Source organism: Trypanosoma melophagium (assembly GCF_022059095.1).
Source record: "Trypanosoma melophagium isolate St. Kilda chromosome Unknown ctg37segment0, whole genome shotgun sequence".
NCBI lineage: Eukaryota > Euglenozoa > Kinetoplastea > Trypanosomatida > Trypanosomatidae > Trypanosoma > Trypanosoma melophagium.
Genome location: NW_027125174.1, coordinates 158,584 through 177,171, shown reverse-complemented (window position 1 = coordinate 177,171; position 18,588 = coordinate 158,584). Strand labels below are relative to the sequence as shown.

At 37.0% G+C, this 18,588-nt stretch overlaps 8 protein-coding genes across 8 annotated transcripts; all 8 read right to left on the bottom strand.

Moving 5' to 3' along the window:
* Positions 1-883: 883 nt before the first annotated feature.
* On the bottom strand, positions 884-3,907 carry LSM04_003782 (Cation-transporting P-type ATPase; the record flags this gene model as incomplete). The annotated part of the gene is made up of 1 exon (XM_067335850.1): positions 884-3,907. One exon carries the CDS (start codon positions 3,905-3,907, stop codon positions 884-886), a length of 3,024 nt encoding a protein of 1,007 aa, XP_067188362.1.
* A 350-nt stretch (positions 3,908-4,257) lies between these two features.
* Positions 4,258-5,049, bottom strand: LSM04_003121 (Ribosomal protein L9; the record flags this gene model as incomplete). Its single annotated transcript, XM_067335849.1, has 1 exon — positions 4,258-5,049. The coding sequence occupies one exon, from the start codon at positions 5,047-5,049 to the stop codon at positions 4,258-4,260; it is 792 nt and encodes a 263-aa protein (XP_067188351.1).
* Positions 5,050-6,154: 1,105 nt separating this feature from the next.
* Positions 6,155-7,771, bottom strand: LSM04_007534 (UbiB domain; the record flags this gene model as incomplete). The annotated part of the gene is made up of 1 exon (XM_067335848.1): positions 6,155-7,771. The coding sequence occupies one exon, from the start codon at positions 7,769-7,771 to the stop codon at positions 6,155-6,157; it is 1,617 nt and encodes a 538-aa protein (XP_067188435.1).
* A 541-nt stretch (positions 7,772-8,312) lies between these two features.
* LSM04_005276 (Ubiquitin/SUMO-activating enzyme ubiquitin-like domain) lies at positions 8,313-10,904 on the bottom strand (the record flags this gene model as incomplete). The annotated part of the gene is made up of 1 exon (XM_067335847.1): positions 8,313-10,904. One exon carries the CDS (start codon positions 10,902-10,904, stop codon positions 8,313-8,315), a length of 2,592 nt encoding a protein of 863 aa, XP_067188396.1.
* A 579-nt stretch (positions 10,905-11,483) lies between these two features.
* Positions 11,484-12,198, bottom strand: LSM04_006239 (uncharacterized protein; the record flags this gene model as incomplete). The annotated part of the gene is made up of 2 exons (XM_067335846.1): positions 11,484-11,737; positions 12,162-12,198. The coding sequence occupies 2 exons, from the start codon at positions 12,196-12,198 to the stop codon at positions 11,484-11,486; spliced, it is 291 nt and encodes a 96-aa protein (XP_067188419.1).
* A 9-nt stretch (positions 12,199-12,207) lies between these two features.
* LSM04_004974 (uncharacterized protein) lies at positions 12,208-12,969 on the bottom strand (the record flags this gene model as incomplete). The annotated part of the gene is made up of 1 exon (XM_067335845.1): positions 12,208-12,969. The coding sequence occupies one exon, from the start codon at positions 12,967-12,969 to the stop codon at positions 12,208-12,210; it is 762 nt and encodes a 253-aa protein (XP_067188384.1).
* Positions 12,970-13,594: 625 nt separating this feature from the next.
* LSM04_009322 (Endonuclease/exonuclease/phosphatase) lies at positions 13,595-15,472 on the bottom strand (the record flags this gene model as incomplete). Its single annotated transcript, XM_067335844.1, has 1 exon — positions 13,595-15,472. The coding sequence occupies one exon, from the start codon at positions 15,470-15,472 to the stop codon at positions 13,595-13,597; it is 1,878 nt and encodes a 625-aa protein (XP_067188472.1).
* A 599-nt stretch (positions 15,473-16,071) lies between these two features.
* Positions 16,072-18,495, bottom strand: LSM04_005108 (uncharacterized protein; the record flags this gene model as incomplete). Its single annotated transcript, XM_067335843.1, has 1 exon — positions 16,072-18,495. One exon carries the CDS (start codon positions 18,493-18,495, stop codon positions 16,072-16,074), a length of 2,424 nt encoding a protein of 807 aa, XP_067188390.1.
* Between the last annotated feature and the right edge of the window lie 93 nt (positions 18,496-18,588).

Genomic DNA, 18,588 nt, shown 5'->3' with positions numbered 1-18,588 from the left:
TACACGATGGAAAAAAGAGTAGAAATGTTTTAGATTATTTCTGAATTTTATTTTTTTTGTTTTTGTCTCTCATACCGCGACGTTATTGGAGCCCTGTTGTATGAAAGGCTTCGCCTCTTACAATTCCGTTTTTGTTTTTTTTTTGTTTGTTTTTTCTCTTTTACCTCTAATAAATACCATCGTGGTTTTCTTTCTTTCCTTCCTTTTCTTTGATCTTTTTTTTCTTTCTTTTCCTTCTTCACACACCGCTTCTCTATTCTCTCCGATGGCAATAATACCTTCAAAAGGGGTGACTTACAAATCCCCACCCCTTTCTCAGACCTATAAAGGGTTTTTTTTTCTTTTTTCTTTCATTCGTCCTTCTTCTTTTCGCAATTCTCATCGAACTGTTATTACCGTTATTTTATTTCTTTTTCTTTGTGGATTCGTTTTTTTTCTCCCTTTTTATTTACAAGTAAGAATAATAATAATAATAACAATAACACACTTTCATATTTTGTCCCCTTCCGTTTTTTTTTATCTCGTTCTTCAGTTGTGCGTGTGTATTCATTCTTCCAACATCAACTATCATTGTTAATTCTCAAGATCACAAGAGTAGGTAAATAAAGTACGCACACATGGTTTCTAAATCCATCTTTCTCTATTTAACGCCCTACTCCAACCAAGTACACACAAAGATCTCTTTTAGCAATGCAAATCTCTACATAAAAATGAAAGAGAAAAAAAATACAAACGCATACACACAAAAAAAAAAAAAAGAGACAGATATACATAACATAAACAGACACTTTCAGATAATTAGTAATAATATATATATATATATCTGCACACCCAATTATCTTATTGGCGTCAGAGAAATAGGTAAGAATTAAAGAAAAAATCTCTAATCATTCTTCTTGCTACGGCGTGCCTCCATCTTTCGTGCGATAAACTTGAGAACCTCATCAACGAAGATCACTGGTATGCTGAATACCATTACTGCCTTCCAATCATCAAAGTTCGAAGGAACAAGAATACTCCACGGTTGGGCATTCCGTACCACTTGCGGATCCACACCCAAAGGAGCAATATTAAAAAGTGAGGCAAGGAATGGAACATACATAATGGTCAGATGAAGAGCCAATGAAGAGAAAATGGCAAGTAATAACCAAATATTAGTGGATGGTCGTGTCGTAACAAGTGAGGCATTTTCACTTAACGCATTTAATGCATTCAACATTTCCACCACCACAAGAATAGATAACGCAATAGCGCGAGCAGTTTCTGGATCAGCAAGGATAGCACATGTCGTGTTTTCCATATCTGTACAAGTAACATATGTAGTTAACTGTTTCCAGGTAAAGCCATGCGTTAAGAACCACCATAAAAATCCTCCAACTGTAGCAAGACCCACATATACACCAATTACCATATAACGTAGAAAGAGCCAACCGTTTACAATAGGTTCATCAATACGACGTGGTTCTTGTTCCATGATGTTAGCATCAGGAGCGTTAAAACCGAGAGCCGTTGCAGGAAGACCATCTGTTACGAGATTTACCCATAAGAGTTGTACTGGTGAAAGTGCTTCTGGTAATCCAAATAGACCCGTTACAAGAATACATGCCACCTCACCAATATTACTACTAATAAGGTATCGAATAAATTGTTTGGTATTATTAAAAATAGAACGACCTTCACGAACAGCTTTTACAACGGTTGCAAAATTATCATCTGCCAAAACCATCTTACTTGCTGCCTTTGCCACCTCTGTACCACTTCCCATGGCAATACCAATATCTGCTTTCTTTAACGCAGGGGCATCATTAACACCATCTCCAGTCATTGCACAAATAAGTTTTTGTTCCTGTAACAATTTTACCAATTGCATCTTGTGTGATGGATCTGTGCGACTAAAGAGTACTGCTTTCATAACAGCTCGTCGCTTCTCTGCGAGACTCATAGCATCAAATTCACGTCCTGTATAACTCCATCCTTCTTCTGTCTCTGTAGCTGGCATTAAACCAAGTTTTCTGCAAATAGCCTCTGCTGTTTCTTTGCGATCACCCGTAATTACCACAACACGAATACCTGCGGTACGGCACTTGGCAATAGCCTCTGCTACTTCCTCACGTGGTGGATCTAACATTCCACAGGCACCAACAAAAGTGAGTTCCGACTCCATTGCCTCAAACTCTGCAGGATCACCGAGGCGTAATTCCTTTAGTGGTTGAGTTGGTTTAAATGCAAAGGCAATGCAGCGCAGGGCCCGTTGACCACCGGCCATGTTATTAAGTTGCGCCGTAAGACGAGCACGATGGGTGGCGGTGAGGGGAATAACAACACCATCATCTCGCATTATATTCTGCGAACGGCGGAGGAGTTCCTCTGGGGCACCCTTTACAAAGAGACTATTAAGACCAGCCACAGAAGTGGAAGTAGCATGTACACTCATTGATTTACGTTCACGGGTAAATTCAAGAGTGGCATTTTTAGTCCACTTACTTTCTGCAAGGGCACGGAATTGATTTACACGTTGACAGTCTGTTGGGTTTGCAAATTTTTCACTCATTACCAAAAGTGCAGCCTCTGTAGATTCACCAACCTTTTCAACTCTACCTGAATCAGAATTATATTGCAATGAGGCATCATTGCATAAAACAGCAATATTAGAAAGCATACCTAATGCAGCATCTAACTCTAGGGCAGATGGAGCTGGTTTCCCTCCACAGGTTACAGCGTTTGGTATTAAATTATATTTAGAATCTTTAAGTTCATATTCTTTCAATTCTTCATCACGGTTAAGTGTAAAAACTTCCAAAACAGACATCATATTGGTTGTAAGCGTACCAGTCTTATCAGAGCAAATAACTGTGCATCTACCAAGGGTTTCAACACTTGGTAAATCACGCACTAAAGCGTTATATTTTGCCATACGTCGTGTTCCAAGTGCAAGACAAGTAGTAACAACAGCAGGAAGTCCTTCTGGAATAGCAGCAACGGCGAGAGCTACAGCAACTTTTAAACAATGTACCGCAGGTTCTACATAACGTTCATACCATTTTTCATTTGGCGAGGCTTCATGAGCAGCATACCAACGTATCATATTAATGGCAAATACTGAAAGACAAATGTAACCAATAACCTTTGATAATAAAACACCAAATTCATCTAATTTTATTTGTAATGGTGTTTTTACTTCTTCTTGCTCTCGTACATCACGTTCAATACCACCAATTTCAGTAGAAACACCTGTACGTACCACAACGCAAAGCGCTTTACCATACACAATTGCTGTTCCACTGTAAACCATACTTGCCGGAAAACGATCTTTATGTCCTTTTACTGCTTCCACTTGTTTAATAGCTTCTAGAGATTCACCATTAAGTATAGCTTGATCAGCACGTAATGTTGTACTGTGGAGCTCCACAACACGCATATCTGCTGCCACACGATTTCCTACAGCCACTTCAACCAAATCACCTGGAACCAAATCTTCTGCTTGAACAGTAAAAGTTTTTCCATCACGCAGAACAACCGCAGTTTCAGGTACAAATGACTTAAGTGCCTCTATAGCACCTTCTGCACGATTTTCTTGCCAAACCCCAACTGTAGCGTTAAGTACAAGAATTAAAAGAATAATAAAAGGCTCAACAAAGTCAGCAGCATTCTTTTCAACTAGAGCCATGAAAAAACTTATCATAGCAGCCAAAAGAAGAATACGAACAAGAGTGTCCTCAAATTGTGCCAATACCAACTTCCAAAAAGGAGTTGGCGCTTCCGCCGGAAGTTCATTCCTACCAAACTTCTGACGACGTTCTTCTACTTCAGTAGTGGAGAGACCACGTTTAAGCTGCACATTTAAGGCTTTCATCACTGCTCCAGCATCCATTGAGGATGGATGGGTTGGAAGTGACTCCAGCACCATTGTTATTTAACGGCTTTGTATAGTATAACTATATATATATATATATATATATATATATATACACTACCCCTTATGCCTACCAAACTATGTTTTTTATTTCTTTGTTATTTCTTTCTTACTATTTCTCCCCCTTTTTTTTTGCTCGCACGTTACTGAATTAATAGAAGAAATAAATAAATGAAAAGAGAATAATTATAATTCAAGAATAATAAAGAATAAATTGTTACAATAATAATAATAACCAAAAAAGCAAAACAAAAAGGGAACATATGTGGAAACAAACCAAGTAAGAAAAAAAAAACTTCATGTATTCAACAAGATTAAAATTCACCAAGAAAAATACAGCATTGCTAAAAGAGTTTAATCTTTCTCGCCTTTCTTTGTTTGATAGGACCTTTCCGCTGAGTAGCTGCCCCATCACGTGCCCCACCAGCAGCTGAAGACAATTCCAATTCTTCTGTTCCATCCCATGTATCTTCAGCACGATCCAACAATTCTGGTGGTCCTTCTTCATACTTTCGGAAAAGATATTCAATAGAATATTTCCACCGTTCTTCATCATATTTTTGACGTTCTAATAATTTTTCATACTCTCGTGGTGTTTTTGGAATTTCCGCATGTAATCCATGATCCACTACCGGTAAACCAAGTAATGCGTATGCCTCTGGGGTAGCGTAAATAGCATACCGCTGCGGCAAAAGTTCCTCCCGCATTAATCGTCTACCAACATAAACCGTTTCAAATTTACGTCCAAACCAGCAATTTTTTTTTTCATTAAATAAATTCACCAAAAATATAACAGGAATACGAATACTAGGTATTTCTCTTGGTTCCCCCACCTCCAATAATGCTCTGTTACGCACTGTACAAGGATAGGGCCTTGGTAGATATCGGATATCATACTCCCCCGGTCGGTGTTCACTCATTGGATAGCGGGTGGCATTCTCCTGCATACGCATTAAATAATTGGAGAGGGCCATGCGCCTCCAATACGGCGTTTCCGCGAGCCGCTGACTGTACCCCCGCGAGACGCCGAAGGGGCCGCCGACTTCACCGGCCGGGGGCGGCGGGACCGTCACTTTCACATCGTGGCGGGGGGGAGGGACCCACGGGGCCACACACCACAGAGCCGTCCGCCGCATAGGAATAGGGAGGTGTGAATAATAATATAATATGTGCTGATGTGTGTGTTTTTTTTTCTAGTGGTATTTCACTCGTGTTTCGTAGCCACACACACACAGACAAAAACACACAACCAAAAAGAGAGGGACGAAAGAACCAGAAAGAAAAAAGGGGAGCTTTTCCCTTCAACACCTAATTCCCCTCAAATAATAAAAAAAAAGATAGAAAAAAGAATAGACATATATATATAGAGTCTTCAAGAAAGGAAAGCAAATAAAAAACAACAACAAATACAAGCATTGATTCAGAAACAACAGGAGAGAGATGGGTATGGTAGAAAAAAAATTATAATAATGAGAAACAGTCTCCTTCTGTATCATACAATTCATAGTAAAAGAAAAACAAAAAAAAAAAATGCGTCGCGTATAATAATAATAATAATAATAATAATAATAATAATAATAATAATAATAATAATAATAATAATAACACATTTCCTCCTCATCTCTTACTTTCATCTTTTCTTTTAGTTAACTCTCAATCTCTTCTTACTACTTCAATTAGCTGAAGATCGTATAATGACCCAAAAGACATCTCATTGATATATATATATATATGCATACCCACGCAAGAGGGAAATGAACTGTAGAACCCATTACAAGAATCCAAAAGGAATAAAAGTAATAAGAATAAATGGAAGGAGAAAGTGGTGCACAAAAAGCGAGACAAAGAGAAAGAGAGAAATGGAAAAAAGTAAAAAAAAAGGAGAGATAAAAGTAGAACGAAGGGTGAAAAATCAAAAGCCACAAACGATAGTCAGTAAAATACTGATAACAAAAAAAAAGAGAATAGAGAATTAAATGTGAAAAATGAGCAAAGATGGTTGAAAACATCTAAGACAAACCAGACTTACAAAAGAAAAAAAGATCAATATTCAATATGCTCATTATTTTTCATCATTCTGCAGATTCATATAAAATTTATAATAACTATTCACAAAAATATGTGTATAAATTACCTCAGTTTCATTTATTTTCTCCACCTTCCTCCCTTTTTTTCCCTTTATCCCTCTCCTTTCTTTTTTTAAAAATTCTTCTTTATGTGTTCTTTCTTTCTTTCTTTTTTTCATCCACTGAATTGAATCTGTAAAGAATCATCAAATGCCTTCATTAACTCAGGATGTCGCCACTTAGCATATGACAATATCAATGATGATATCCATTCTGACCACCATGCTCGTATAAGCATACGATATACATACCACTGCGATCTTGACCCAAAAGCAACCCTTGTTGAGTACCGCAGCATACGAAGTGGTCTATTAACAGGTTCAAGTAATTCTTTATTGATTGCCTTGGCAGCCATAATATTACGCAAAACTAGAGCATATTCTTTTGGTAGACTAGATACAATATCATTTACCTCATGCATTTTGTTTCTTACCTGTTCTCTCATTAACTCCTGTGTTGCCTTTGTTGTAAGACGTGAATCAGAACCATAATACTCATATGGATGCTGTAAGAAACATGATGCAAATAGAGCATAATCCTCACAATCAAATTCTTTGGAAATATTCTTTAGTGTAGGAGTATCATGAGTTACTGCTGCAGTCCATATAGACGCTAGTGTAATTCGTTGCTCTTTTGAAAGTTCTGCACAAAGTCCAAAATCAAGTAATACCACTTGTGGTTGTCCATTTGGTAAACGGTGAACAAGTACATTTCCCGCGTGTGGATCACCGTGTAAGAAACCTGTAATAAAGAGTTGATACGAAAGAGCATCAAAGAACCATGCGGCAGCTGTTTTAGGATTAATTCCAAGAGCCTCCATTCGGAGACGATCTGATATTTTTGCAGCATTTGCAATTAATCGTGTTGTTAACAATCGTTGTGTGGTGTAGTCTCGAAGTACTTCCACCGCTACAACGCGATTACCAAATCCACCCGCCTTTAAATCACGTGCGGCCCTTTCACAATTATCTGCTTCTAGTCTAAAATCCAACTCATTCGCAACGGTGTTATTTAGCTTCGAAACAATCTCAGAAAGATCATATCCACGAAAAAAGAAACCGGCTGCCCCCAACATTAATCGAATCGTACGCATATCCCCCGAAAACCGTTGTGCAATATCCATATACTGCACCTTTACAGCCACTTCTGTATTATCCTTTAATTTTCCACGATGCACCTGCGCCAGTGAGGCGGCCGCAATTGGATTTGGGTCGAGTTCCGCAAACACATCTTTTGCTGAACAGCCCAATTCCCGTTCAATCGTTGTGAGAACTTCCGGGAACGGCCGCGTCATGACGGCATCCTGAAGGACCGCCATCGTTGTACAGTATTGCATGGGTAAAATATGACTCATATTCGCAAATATCTGTCCAGCCTTCACGTAGAGACCACCGTTGGCCTCAGCGAGGGAAACTAATCGTCTGGCACTCCGCAGGTGTACTTCATTCCACGCTGCCGTAATGGCGGCACTATTTTCACTCGTCTCCGCTTTTACGCCGCGGAGATTCCACTGATAATCCACAAAGATATACCCAGCTACATACACACAACGACAAACACGTCCAACGCCTTCTAGTAATACACGTGTGGGTAATAATGGCACCGGCAATAATTCGAGTGGTGGTGTTAATACAATAAATGTGGCTATGGCCGTGCCGCCCAGTGCATAGCCAATACAGCGGCCAAAGAGACGACGGCTACTACGCCTAGGCATTCTCAGTGGTATTCTCATAATGAATAATAATAATAATAATAATAATAATAACAATAACTAATAATTACTAATAATTATATATATATATATATATGCTAATGGCGATTTTTCTTATTGGTATATTATAAAAATTGGGGAAAAACAATTTTTAACAAAGAAAGCGAATAACCTTCTTCTATACACTCTGCTGGAGGAAAAACAAAAACAAATAAAAAGAAAGGTACAATAGAGAAAGAAACATAACACACAAAAAGCAAAAAAAAAAAAGACCACTGATAAGAATAAATTGAAAGAAAGAAGGGGTAGTAGTCCATAACTTCATTCCACTTCAATTGCAAAATGTGAAGCAAGGGAGAAATGGAAAATGAATAAAAAAAAAGACACGTATAAGAATCATATTATATGTTTTGCTCTTTGCGTCATTTTCTGTTTCTAAGGAGAGACTAACTGTGCGAGAGGAGAAGCAAGTCCATAGAAAGATTTCCCATTTTCTCACACATTGAAGTAGATAGAGAAATAAAAAAAAAAACGACAGAACGATGAAAGATTCATTAATTCATCAATCAATTACCATCACGTCTTCTTCACTTTCCTCAGAATCACACACAATCACAATAGCCCTTTTTGATTCATCTTCACCACCATCTATAGAAGACGCATCTACAGATGGTAGCGCATCATTACCAATATTATTAGTATTATTAGTTGTTGTAACTGCAGCAGCTTCAGCAGCAGCAACAGCAGCCTTTGACTCCATAATAAGAGTTTGTTCTAATTGTAGCGCTGTATCAAGTCCTTCCACTGTTATTATATCTCTATGATGTTCTTCCTCTCTCACACAGTGTTCAACAATGACTCTCCATTCCACTTCATGATCAAGATCATCAACGAGAAGTTCTAGTAATTTTTTATCTGTAGTCATAAGTTCTATAAGTGGTGTCGTGGTTAGTGTCTCATATTCACCTTCCTCATACAACACATTGGGTCCAGAGAAAATGGAAGCTGCAGACATGGAGAGTTTATCGCGTAACACACGAGTAGTAAAACCACCTAATGTAGTAGAGACAGCATCCAATCGTACACGAACGGTTGGATAACGATCACGACAAACTAAACAATTAGTTGGTGGGTTTGGTGGAGCACTATGAACAAGAAAAAGGTCTGTTGTCCATAGTTGTTTATTATTATTATTATTATTATTATTATTATTATTATTACACGTCGTACATGGGAGACGTCGTCGTCTTATTTGAGGAGCTCGACGTACATATACCATCTGCGGTGAAGCATATGAAGAAATAGAAGAAGTTTTCTCCGCCTCTTCTGCGGCAAGAACACATAATGCTTGTTGAACTACAGCAGCTGCCACAATCGCATTCGTTGTGGCAATGGCTGGTACAATAGCGCCGGCAATACTGCGAATATCTTCTACAGAATGCGGTGGTATAATGTGAAATATAGACGCACGAAGATTTGATACTGCTGCAATAAAATCCACAGTGTCATTATCTTCCTTTTTAAATGTTATTCGAATGTTACGTTGTGCACATCGCACAAAAGAATTAATAAAAAGTGCTATAGTCTCTTCAAGAGAAATCACATTATCTCTTGAAGTATCAGAAAAACAGTTTTCAAATCCATTTCTTTCCACCTGTTTTGCCACTCTTCGTATAATTCCCTCTTCCAATGGAACAGGAGGTGTAGTAGCCCATACAGACTTCATAGCGAGTAATTCAAATATCTTTTCTCGAAAGAGACATTCCGCAAGCGCAATTGCCGTATCACGCAAGTTATTAATATCATTCGTATCCCCCTGTTTCCCTTCTTCTTGTTGTTGTTTTTCATTTTGTTTATTAAGAAGAACATCAACAAACCCTAATTCATCATCATTTTCCCGATGCCCATCACCAAATAACCGTTCATACAACTCCTTTGCATAATGTATACAATGTACCATAGTTGTGGGCCGTGCGTGTATTGTACATACAGCCACTGTCTGCTGCTGTGCAGACTTTGGATGACAGTCATAACACTCAAATCGTCCCCGCACAATTGGCTGTACTTGTCCATTATACCCCATTGTACCACTTTCAATCAACGGCACACCGGCCTGCATACACATACGATTCACATGCTGACGGGCCCCTACATTATCAAGGGCATTCAGTACGAGAGCAAACTGACGGTAAAAGGTCTCATCATAGGCGTTATCTTTAATGTTGGCATGATGGGCATAAATAGTGGGAATAGGACGTGTTAATGTAGATGTAGATTCAGATGTAAACCAACGAAGAATGGCGGAACGGGCGGTGAGTGCTTTTGAGGCGCCAACATCTCCGCGTTGGAAGAGAAATTGTCGATTGAGGTTTGTGGCATCAATAGTGTCAAGATCCACAATGTCTATAGCGGTAAAACCACGTAGTACTAATACTTTAAGTAATTCACAGCCAATACCTCCAGCGCCTACAAGCAAAATACGACGGTGTAATAATAGAGAATCTATGGAATAACACCGGTTATTAATCATATTATCATTCATGATACGCTTTTCATTATTTTCTTTCTCTTTTACCGTTATACTTGCATGAGAAGCTGTTCCTGATGCTGCCGATGCTTCTTCTTCTTCTTCTGCACTATCTTCTTCTTTATTTTTTGTCATTATTGTTTTTACTGGTGAGGCTATTGATTCAGTTGTGTTTGGCAGTACCACAGTGCGGTGTTCCCAGTATAACGGCAAATGATTCCAAACATCTCCATTTGGTAAAACAATTGTTAATTCACACAACCGTGGATAACAGGCCGCCATCTCAATAACTTCTCTTGTAACACCATTAGGCAGTGAAAGAGGTGTGTGCACAGGTGTAGTGAGAGCAGGCTTGAGCAAACCTCGCACAAAGCAGAAAGAAGCACCGCTTTTTCCATCATGTACATGTACTTCCATCTCTGGTGTACAATTCATAATAACAACACTTTCTTTTTCTTCTTTTTGTTGTTGATATTGTTTAAGTGCGTTGTGGACGGCGTTAATGAGAATTGCCTGTGGGATGCCGTCCTCATGCTTAAATCGTTTCAAATCACTTACACCAGCGGAGTCACACAATGCAGATGAGTCAAGACGGGGAAACAGCACGTGCGCAATACTCACCCACATCTTAATATACTATTTTTTTTTACCCCAACAATGAGAAAGAACAGAAAGAATAGAAAAAGGAATAGGAAAGTATGAGAATTAATAACAAGAAGAAAAAAAAAATAGATTAGATTACTTAGTAAAGAGGTATAAAATAGCAAACAATATCACAATTTCAATAAGTATCACTACTGAGAGAATAAATATTTACAATGGGAAAGAAAGAAAGAAACACTAAAAGCACGGCGTGGCCTTTTAATAGTATAAACTCTGCCATTCCCTTCCAGTTACCCTAGCAAAGTTTAATGAACTCTTGTGACTTCAGTTGCTGCTCAATTCTTCTTCTTCTCATTGACTCTCAACTAATAAAATGCCACACCACATACATAATAAATAAATAAATAAATAAATAAATAAATAAATAAATAAATAGAGAGAAACTGAGAGTGAGGACAACAAACCTGGTAATAAACTGCAACGTCTTCCCGCAATATTTCACACCCCACGAGTAGGTTGTCTCCAGAGAAGGAAAGAAAAACAAAATAAAATAAAAAAAAACAACGCGGCAACAATAAGAGTATGAGTATTACTGAAGATATTTCAAGACGCTGAAGACGTTCTTAGCGTTTCTGTTGTTTCTATGCGTGTTGCCAGTGCATCCTTCTTCTCCAAGTATATTAAATCCCGCACCACCCTTGCCATTGTAAATCGCCACTGATGAAACTCCTGTACTTTTAGTCGATATTGTAATAAGGTATTGTTATTATTACTATCATTACCGTTATTAACGGTGATGGAGAGGAAAACAATGGGAACGCCCACACTAGCGAGTTCTCCAGATGCGAGAAGAACGTCTAGTGTCCAATCCACATCCACAATGCGTTGCCGCGGAATAGGAATAGGGGCATGCGGTGTGGTGAGGGAAATGATCAAGCACTATTTTAATGCATAAATAAGTAAATAAACAGAAAAAAAGGACATACTACTACTACTACTACTAATAATAATAATAATAATAATAATAAACTTTAAACTAGAAAATAATAATAATAGTGATAATAATTCCCTCCTCCCGAATTTATTTCTTTATAGTTCTGCTTTAGCTTCGGTTTTTTTTTGTTATTCTGTAATTCTCTGTTCCTCACACCACTATTCTCTTGTTTTTTTTCTCCGGAAAGGAAACCCCCATATATCAATACCGGAATAAAATAATAATAATAATAATAATAATAATAATAATAATAATAATAAGCAATTAATAAAAATAATTAAAACTACATATGGATTCTCTCTCCACATTCTGCTGCATCTTCATTACGAAAGACTATATATAAAGAGAGATCCCAGTTGTTGTTGTTCTTCTTCTTCCCGTTCCTCTTTCCCGCGGTGTGGCGTAGAATGCAGCAGCAATGCCTGCCACCGCCACAGCACGTTGTCTTTCCTCCTCCGTTACATCTCCCAAACAAAGTATTGCAGGATCTGGCAGCATCTCATTAAATATCTTATTATTATTATTATTATTATTATATGTGTGAACAGAGCCTGCGTGCCTGTTGGAATAGCGTGATCGCATCACAGCACGTTCTAGCCAGTTTGGTTCCGCATGTACAGCACGACAGGACGGGGGAACAGCACTATTGAGACGATCCGCTGATGGTATAAAAGGCTCTTCCATAGAAGTAGCATTGGTTACATCATCATCATCATCTTCCCCATTATTATTAATAATAATAATATGATTATTATTATTTTCTTCTTCATATCTGTTTTCATTACTGTTTCTGTTCAATCTATCGGCATTACGCAAATCCTCATAGGATGTACGATACTTTTTCAGTGGCACATCACACATGACATAGTACCTATCATATTCCCTCTTCATAGCAGCCCCATACATTTCCTCTGTGACATCTAAACTCTCTGATGTTTTTCTTATTGTTTTTCGTATTTCTGTTGTTATTAATGCTGCTGGTGGTGTTTCTATTCCTGGAGACATGTGTTGTGGTTCATTTATCTCTTCGAGTCGTTGACGTCTTGGAGTTGGGAGAAGATAACCGTGAAGTAAAGTGCGAGGCCGTTTTAGCATCGCACTATATATATATATACCGGAGAGAGAGAAATAGGAGTTAAGAAAAAGGAATAAATAACCATACAGTTAAATAGATAAAGAGGAAGAAAAAGAATCAAATAATAATAATAATAATAATAATAATAATAATAATAATAATAATAATAATAATAATAATAATAGTAATCTGTAGATAAACTTAATTAATTACAGATTTTATGGAATCAGAAGGAGTAGAAAGAACATAAACTCGAAAAGCAATAAAATACACATATATATACGAGCACAAGTAAAATAGAGAAAAAAAAACCCATAACTCACACAAAATAACGCACCAAATCAAAAAAAAAAAAGATGACCTAAGGAAACAATGCCAAACTACTGCAAGAAAAATACTCAGGTCTTTTCGCAGAACTCACGACAATCCTTATCACAGGGCAAAAGCAAAGTATATATATATATATATATATATATATATATATATATATATATATATATATATATAAACAAGAGAATCACGATGAAATCAAACTTTAGTTCTCAGATTAACACTATTTTTTTTTCTTCTTCCTTCCTTTCATTTCTCTTGGCTTACACCACTCTTTCACTTTTTTTGTTTTATTCATTCGCACGTCTACTGTAACTACTCCTCTTCCTCTCTTTCTTCACTAGAAACCGGTAGGGTGCTGCGTAGTGTATTAACCTGTTCCGTCATAATCTTCGCATCCGCACTGCGCTGCAGCAGTCCAGCAATCAGGGCGGATAAACCACCAATGGAACCAATAATTGTGAAGAATGGCGTTAACGTCTGCCAAAGACTACGGCCGTGAATAAAGGACGCCACTTGCGCGTACTCCACAACATTTTCATTATTTAATAGTGTTGTTGTTGGGATAGTTGTATTTGTAAATGTGGTAGTACTGGCAGAGGAGAAGGGATTCAGGGAAATCACTTTTTCTACCCATTGTTTTAGAATAAAAGTAAAATCGCCCGATTCCACATTTAACACCTCACTCTTTAGTGGAGTTGAGTGAAGGGTACCGATAGAGACAAGTCGTTCCAGTAACAATTCTGTCTGACGCTCTCGTTGAGATTTTTTATACATGGAAAGGAAAATATTCCCAAGCACAAGAGCAAAGGAAGCACAGCCAAGGTATACACACATTTTACTTTCATATTGCATGTACTTAACAGATTCTCCAAGAAATTTGGTGGCTTCACGCAAAACGTTTAATTCTTCCGCTGTTAATACCACAGATTTAGTAGTGATTCCTGTTTTTATCTCATCAGTTTCTGAGGATTCCAGTGAAAGTTGCAGACGTGCCGCCACACCGTAATGATCAGAAAGAGCACAAGATGCCCTTTTATTTTTCCCTGATTCTGAAGAAGTTGCTTTTAATGACGTTTTTAATTTTGATGATGTTGATAGTGGTTTAACTTCAGGTGATATCCAGTTTGCAATCGTAATAGCACCTTGACACGATGTTAACTGCCCTTTCGTACGAATCCAATCCGCAAATCGTGCAAGATATCCTTTTTCAGGTGGAAGTTCCACTTCATCATTTCGAGTGAATACAACAACTCCAATAGGAATATCCTTATCATCATCCCGTACAGTAACTGGATAATCTGGTGCTGCATTTGGACAATCGTTATACACACAAAGACGTAGTGTGTTACTTGTATAGAAAATATGATCAATTTGACAAGGGACATCACCGCCTTGTACCAACCATCCTTCTGCAGTAGTATTAAACATATTTGCATCAGAGAATGTTAGCATGGATGCATGTATTCCCTGTTCATTACTCTGCATGCAAGCATTATATACATTCACAGATGGAAGAACAGGACGAAATTTAAATCCACGCTGACGAAGTAGAATAAGCATCGTTTGTACTTCCAGTGAACGTTGTGTGGCGTTAAAATCACCCCCAATCACAACACAATCGTTAGGTCTTGATGTTTCTGCGATAAAGTTAGCAAATGATACCGCTTGACTCAATCGAATAGGTAAATATAATTCATGACGCCAATCACGCAAACGGGCAGTTTTTTGATACATTGCCACAAGATGTGTAGAATAGAGTGCCACTTCCTTATATAATACATCATTAGAACCTTCTGTGAATTCTTTTTCTTTATTAGGACCACAGGGAACTTTAATACGTATCAATGCGGCACCTTTATTGGCGTAATAATCTCCATGAAAGACACGTTCTGGATATCCTTGTAATGGAAATGTAAAGAAAAGTGTAGATTTAATCGGAAATCGTGAGATAACGGCAATACCAGATCCATAAAAAGCAGTAGGAAAACGTCTGATATAACGAGTTGCCAATACTTCTTCTGGGAGACTTTGAATAATAATTTCATAATCAGATAGAGAGAAGAGTTCTTGCAATAGAATGACATCATACTGCGTAACTTTAGTGGCAAAGTGGGCCATACGCTCCGTACGATGTTTGGAGTTAAATATTCCCCACAAATTATATGTCAGAACAGTAATAAAAGTTGACATATTTCCTCTTTATGTCTTTATTTTTGTGATTTCGTCTTTTTTTCTTTCTTTTTTTTTTTTTTGTGTTTCCGCCCTTTGGTTGTTTATCTGCTTTTTATTTTTGTTTTTTCTTCTTTCACTTTTTGATTTCTCTTCCTTTCTCTTTACTCACCCCTCTTTTGCTTTTATTTTTTTTTTTGCCTTTTTATTGTTACTCAGAATTAACGTTATCTCCTTTCTTTGGTATCTTTTTTTTATTTTTTTTTCTCGACAGAACGGGGCGTAAATTGCAACTAAGAACACTCTGCACCCCCTTCACACGGCAATGAAATCTCTTAAATAAAAACTACAAAGTAATATAAAAGAAGATAAGAGAAAAAGAAAAAGAAAAAAGAAAAATATAATAACGCCCTTTTTATTCGTTTCTTTCAAGTATACATTTTGTGTTACTGTTGTGATCAAACTTCCTGCATAATAATAATAATAATAATAATAATAATAATAATAATAATAATAATAATAATAATAATAATAATAATAATAATAATAATAATAATAACAGTAGTAATAGTATATTAAAAAAAAAACAATTTTACTTCTTTTAGTATCTACTATTAATACTAAGGATCCAAAATAACATCTTCCGCTTCAAGAGCGTACTGCACGACACGAGTACCGCTGTAAACAGCAGCTATAAAAAATAGTAATCCCGTAACTATTGCCCCACGCATAGCATCACAATAATCTACTTCACGCCAAACAGGAATTCCACATCCAATTAAAGTAAGAATTGTAAGTGTCACATATACTATCATACGTTTAGAGAATATGTGATACCACATTACCAGCATTACCGCAGTAATAATAACAAGAAGAGCAAATGATATATATAGCAAGGACACTAATACTTTTAATAATATACCTTGTGTATAGGGTATTGTTGATAGAATAAGGGAAATATACACAGCTACTGTAAGAATTACTATACACCACATATCACCCTTCTCAGTAAGAGATATATCATGTAGTGGTTGTTTTTTCTTTTTTTCGTTTTCTTTATAATTTCGATTTAACCACATAAGCATGACATATAAACTACACAGGCAAGCCGCTGGAGCTAGTAATGTTAAAAAGTACATGGATCTTTTATTATTACCCCATGCCAAAAAAAGAAACCCCGTGATATCACTAAACACAAGAAACCAGCAGCACATAGCTGTCTGTTTTACAATATATACACCTCGTGAGAGAGATTTAATAGTGGTACTATTTTGGTACGCTCTATTCCGTACAATATTAATACCATCCCGTTTATCTTTCCCATCCATATTATTATTATTATTATTATTATTATTATTATTATTATTATTATTCTCTCGTTTTTGTTCTTTCTGTTTGATAGCGATCCTTCGCTCAGCACTGGAGTGAAACACCAGTGGTGGGGCACGCCATCTATACGAAAATAATGCGAAAACTGGAACAGTATGCATTAGCGCCACAGTAAAAATAGTCGTATTAACAAATAATGTAAACGCAGTTCTTGTTATCTGCGGCTCCGTAGTGATTGTTGTGAAGAATAAGATGAACTTCTTAAAGAGTAAAGTCCATGGTAATAAACCCAAATACTCTGAGATAAACCACATATTACTACTAGGTACTGGACAATAGGGTTTTATGGTGGTGTTTGTGAAGGAGAGACATTGTGTATCGCTTGCCTCTAAACCACCACTAAGAGAAGTAGCAGTTAACGAAATAGTATTAGGAATAAAAGGAAAAGAAAGTAATGAAGAAGAATTCATTTTTTCTAATGGAATAGTTGTTGTTTTTATTATTGTTGTTCTTGTTGTTGTTGTTGTTGCTGAAGCTGTTGGAACGACTCTTCTCATAGTTGAGGAAGATCTAAGTGGTGATATAACTGTATAAATGAGATCCTCATTGGAAATGACATTAGAAAAGAATGGTAATAACAATGCTGCCACAACAGCTACGGTTATCAACAATAACTCTACAATAGACCACCAGAAAAATACATTATCCTTATAACAGGAAAACCCAACATGACGCATTCCTTCTCCTTTTGTTTTTCTTATATCATTTACTTTAGACACCTCTTTCGATTGATTTGATGTTGCTGCCGCTGTTGTTTCGGCCAATACAAGCACTCGGTGAAAGGACCATCGATAACAGGCGGTAACCGCCCATACTCCAGCCGCAAGTGCGAGAGAAAACACACGTGGTTCCACTCCACATGTTAAACACCATAAAAACCAAAATAATAATAAATATGAAAGTGTTGGGATTTGTCGTATTGGAAAGCACTGTATTCCACCTGCAGATATGATTGGTTTGGAAAAATCAAATTGTTTATTATTAGTAGAATTATAAAAAGAAGAAGAAGATACGCGAGGGTGTAGGTCCGTTTCATCTTTTAAAAGAAAGTAAAGAGCCCATAAAGATAATACTGAACTTAAAGCCACAGGCCGTGTTGAACTCACTTCTGCCAAAAGTACCGGTAAAAGAATAAGATGAATGATGAAAATACCCAATATTGTTATTTCTAGTTCAATTACAGTTTTCTCTTCTCGTTGGATTCCTTTCTCTTCCTCCTCTTCTAATAAAAGCCTAGCGACTTTTCTACTCCACAACCATGCAGCTGAAACAGATAAAGAAAGAAATATACCTATAGAAACATATACCAGTAACTGTAAAGACGATTCCTTCTTTTCTTCCTCTTCCCTTTCTGGAATGATTATATCTCTTGACCACAGTGTGGTAAGGAGTTTCTGTAATAGTAATAGCCAAACAACTCTAAATGGTATAATTGGCTCCATATCTTCATTTTTGTTATTTTCATACCAACTTTGTATGGGCACCTGTTGTGTGTGATTCATCCAATACACAGTTGTGTGAACATCCGGTAATGCCGCGAGTGGAATAGCGGAGAGGCGAGTGAGAAGCCCGAGAGAAGTTATGTAAAGAAAAATAACAGCTATACATAGTAAGAAGAGAGTTTTTCTCTTTATATTATTTAGTATGTTCTTCATTTTCTGTGAATTTTCCTGTGGGTTTTCTCTCTGTTTGTTTGTTTTTTTTTCTTTGCGTATTCTTCCGGTTACAGTTATCTATGCTGAATAATG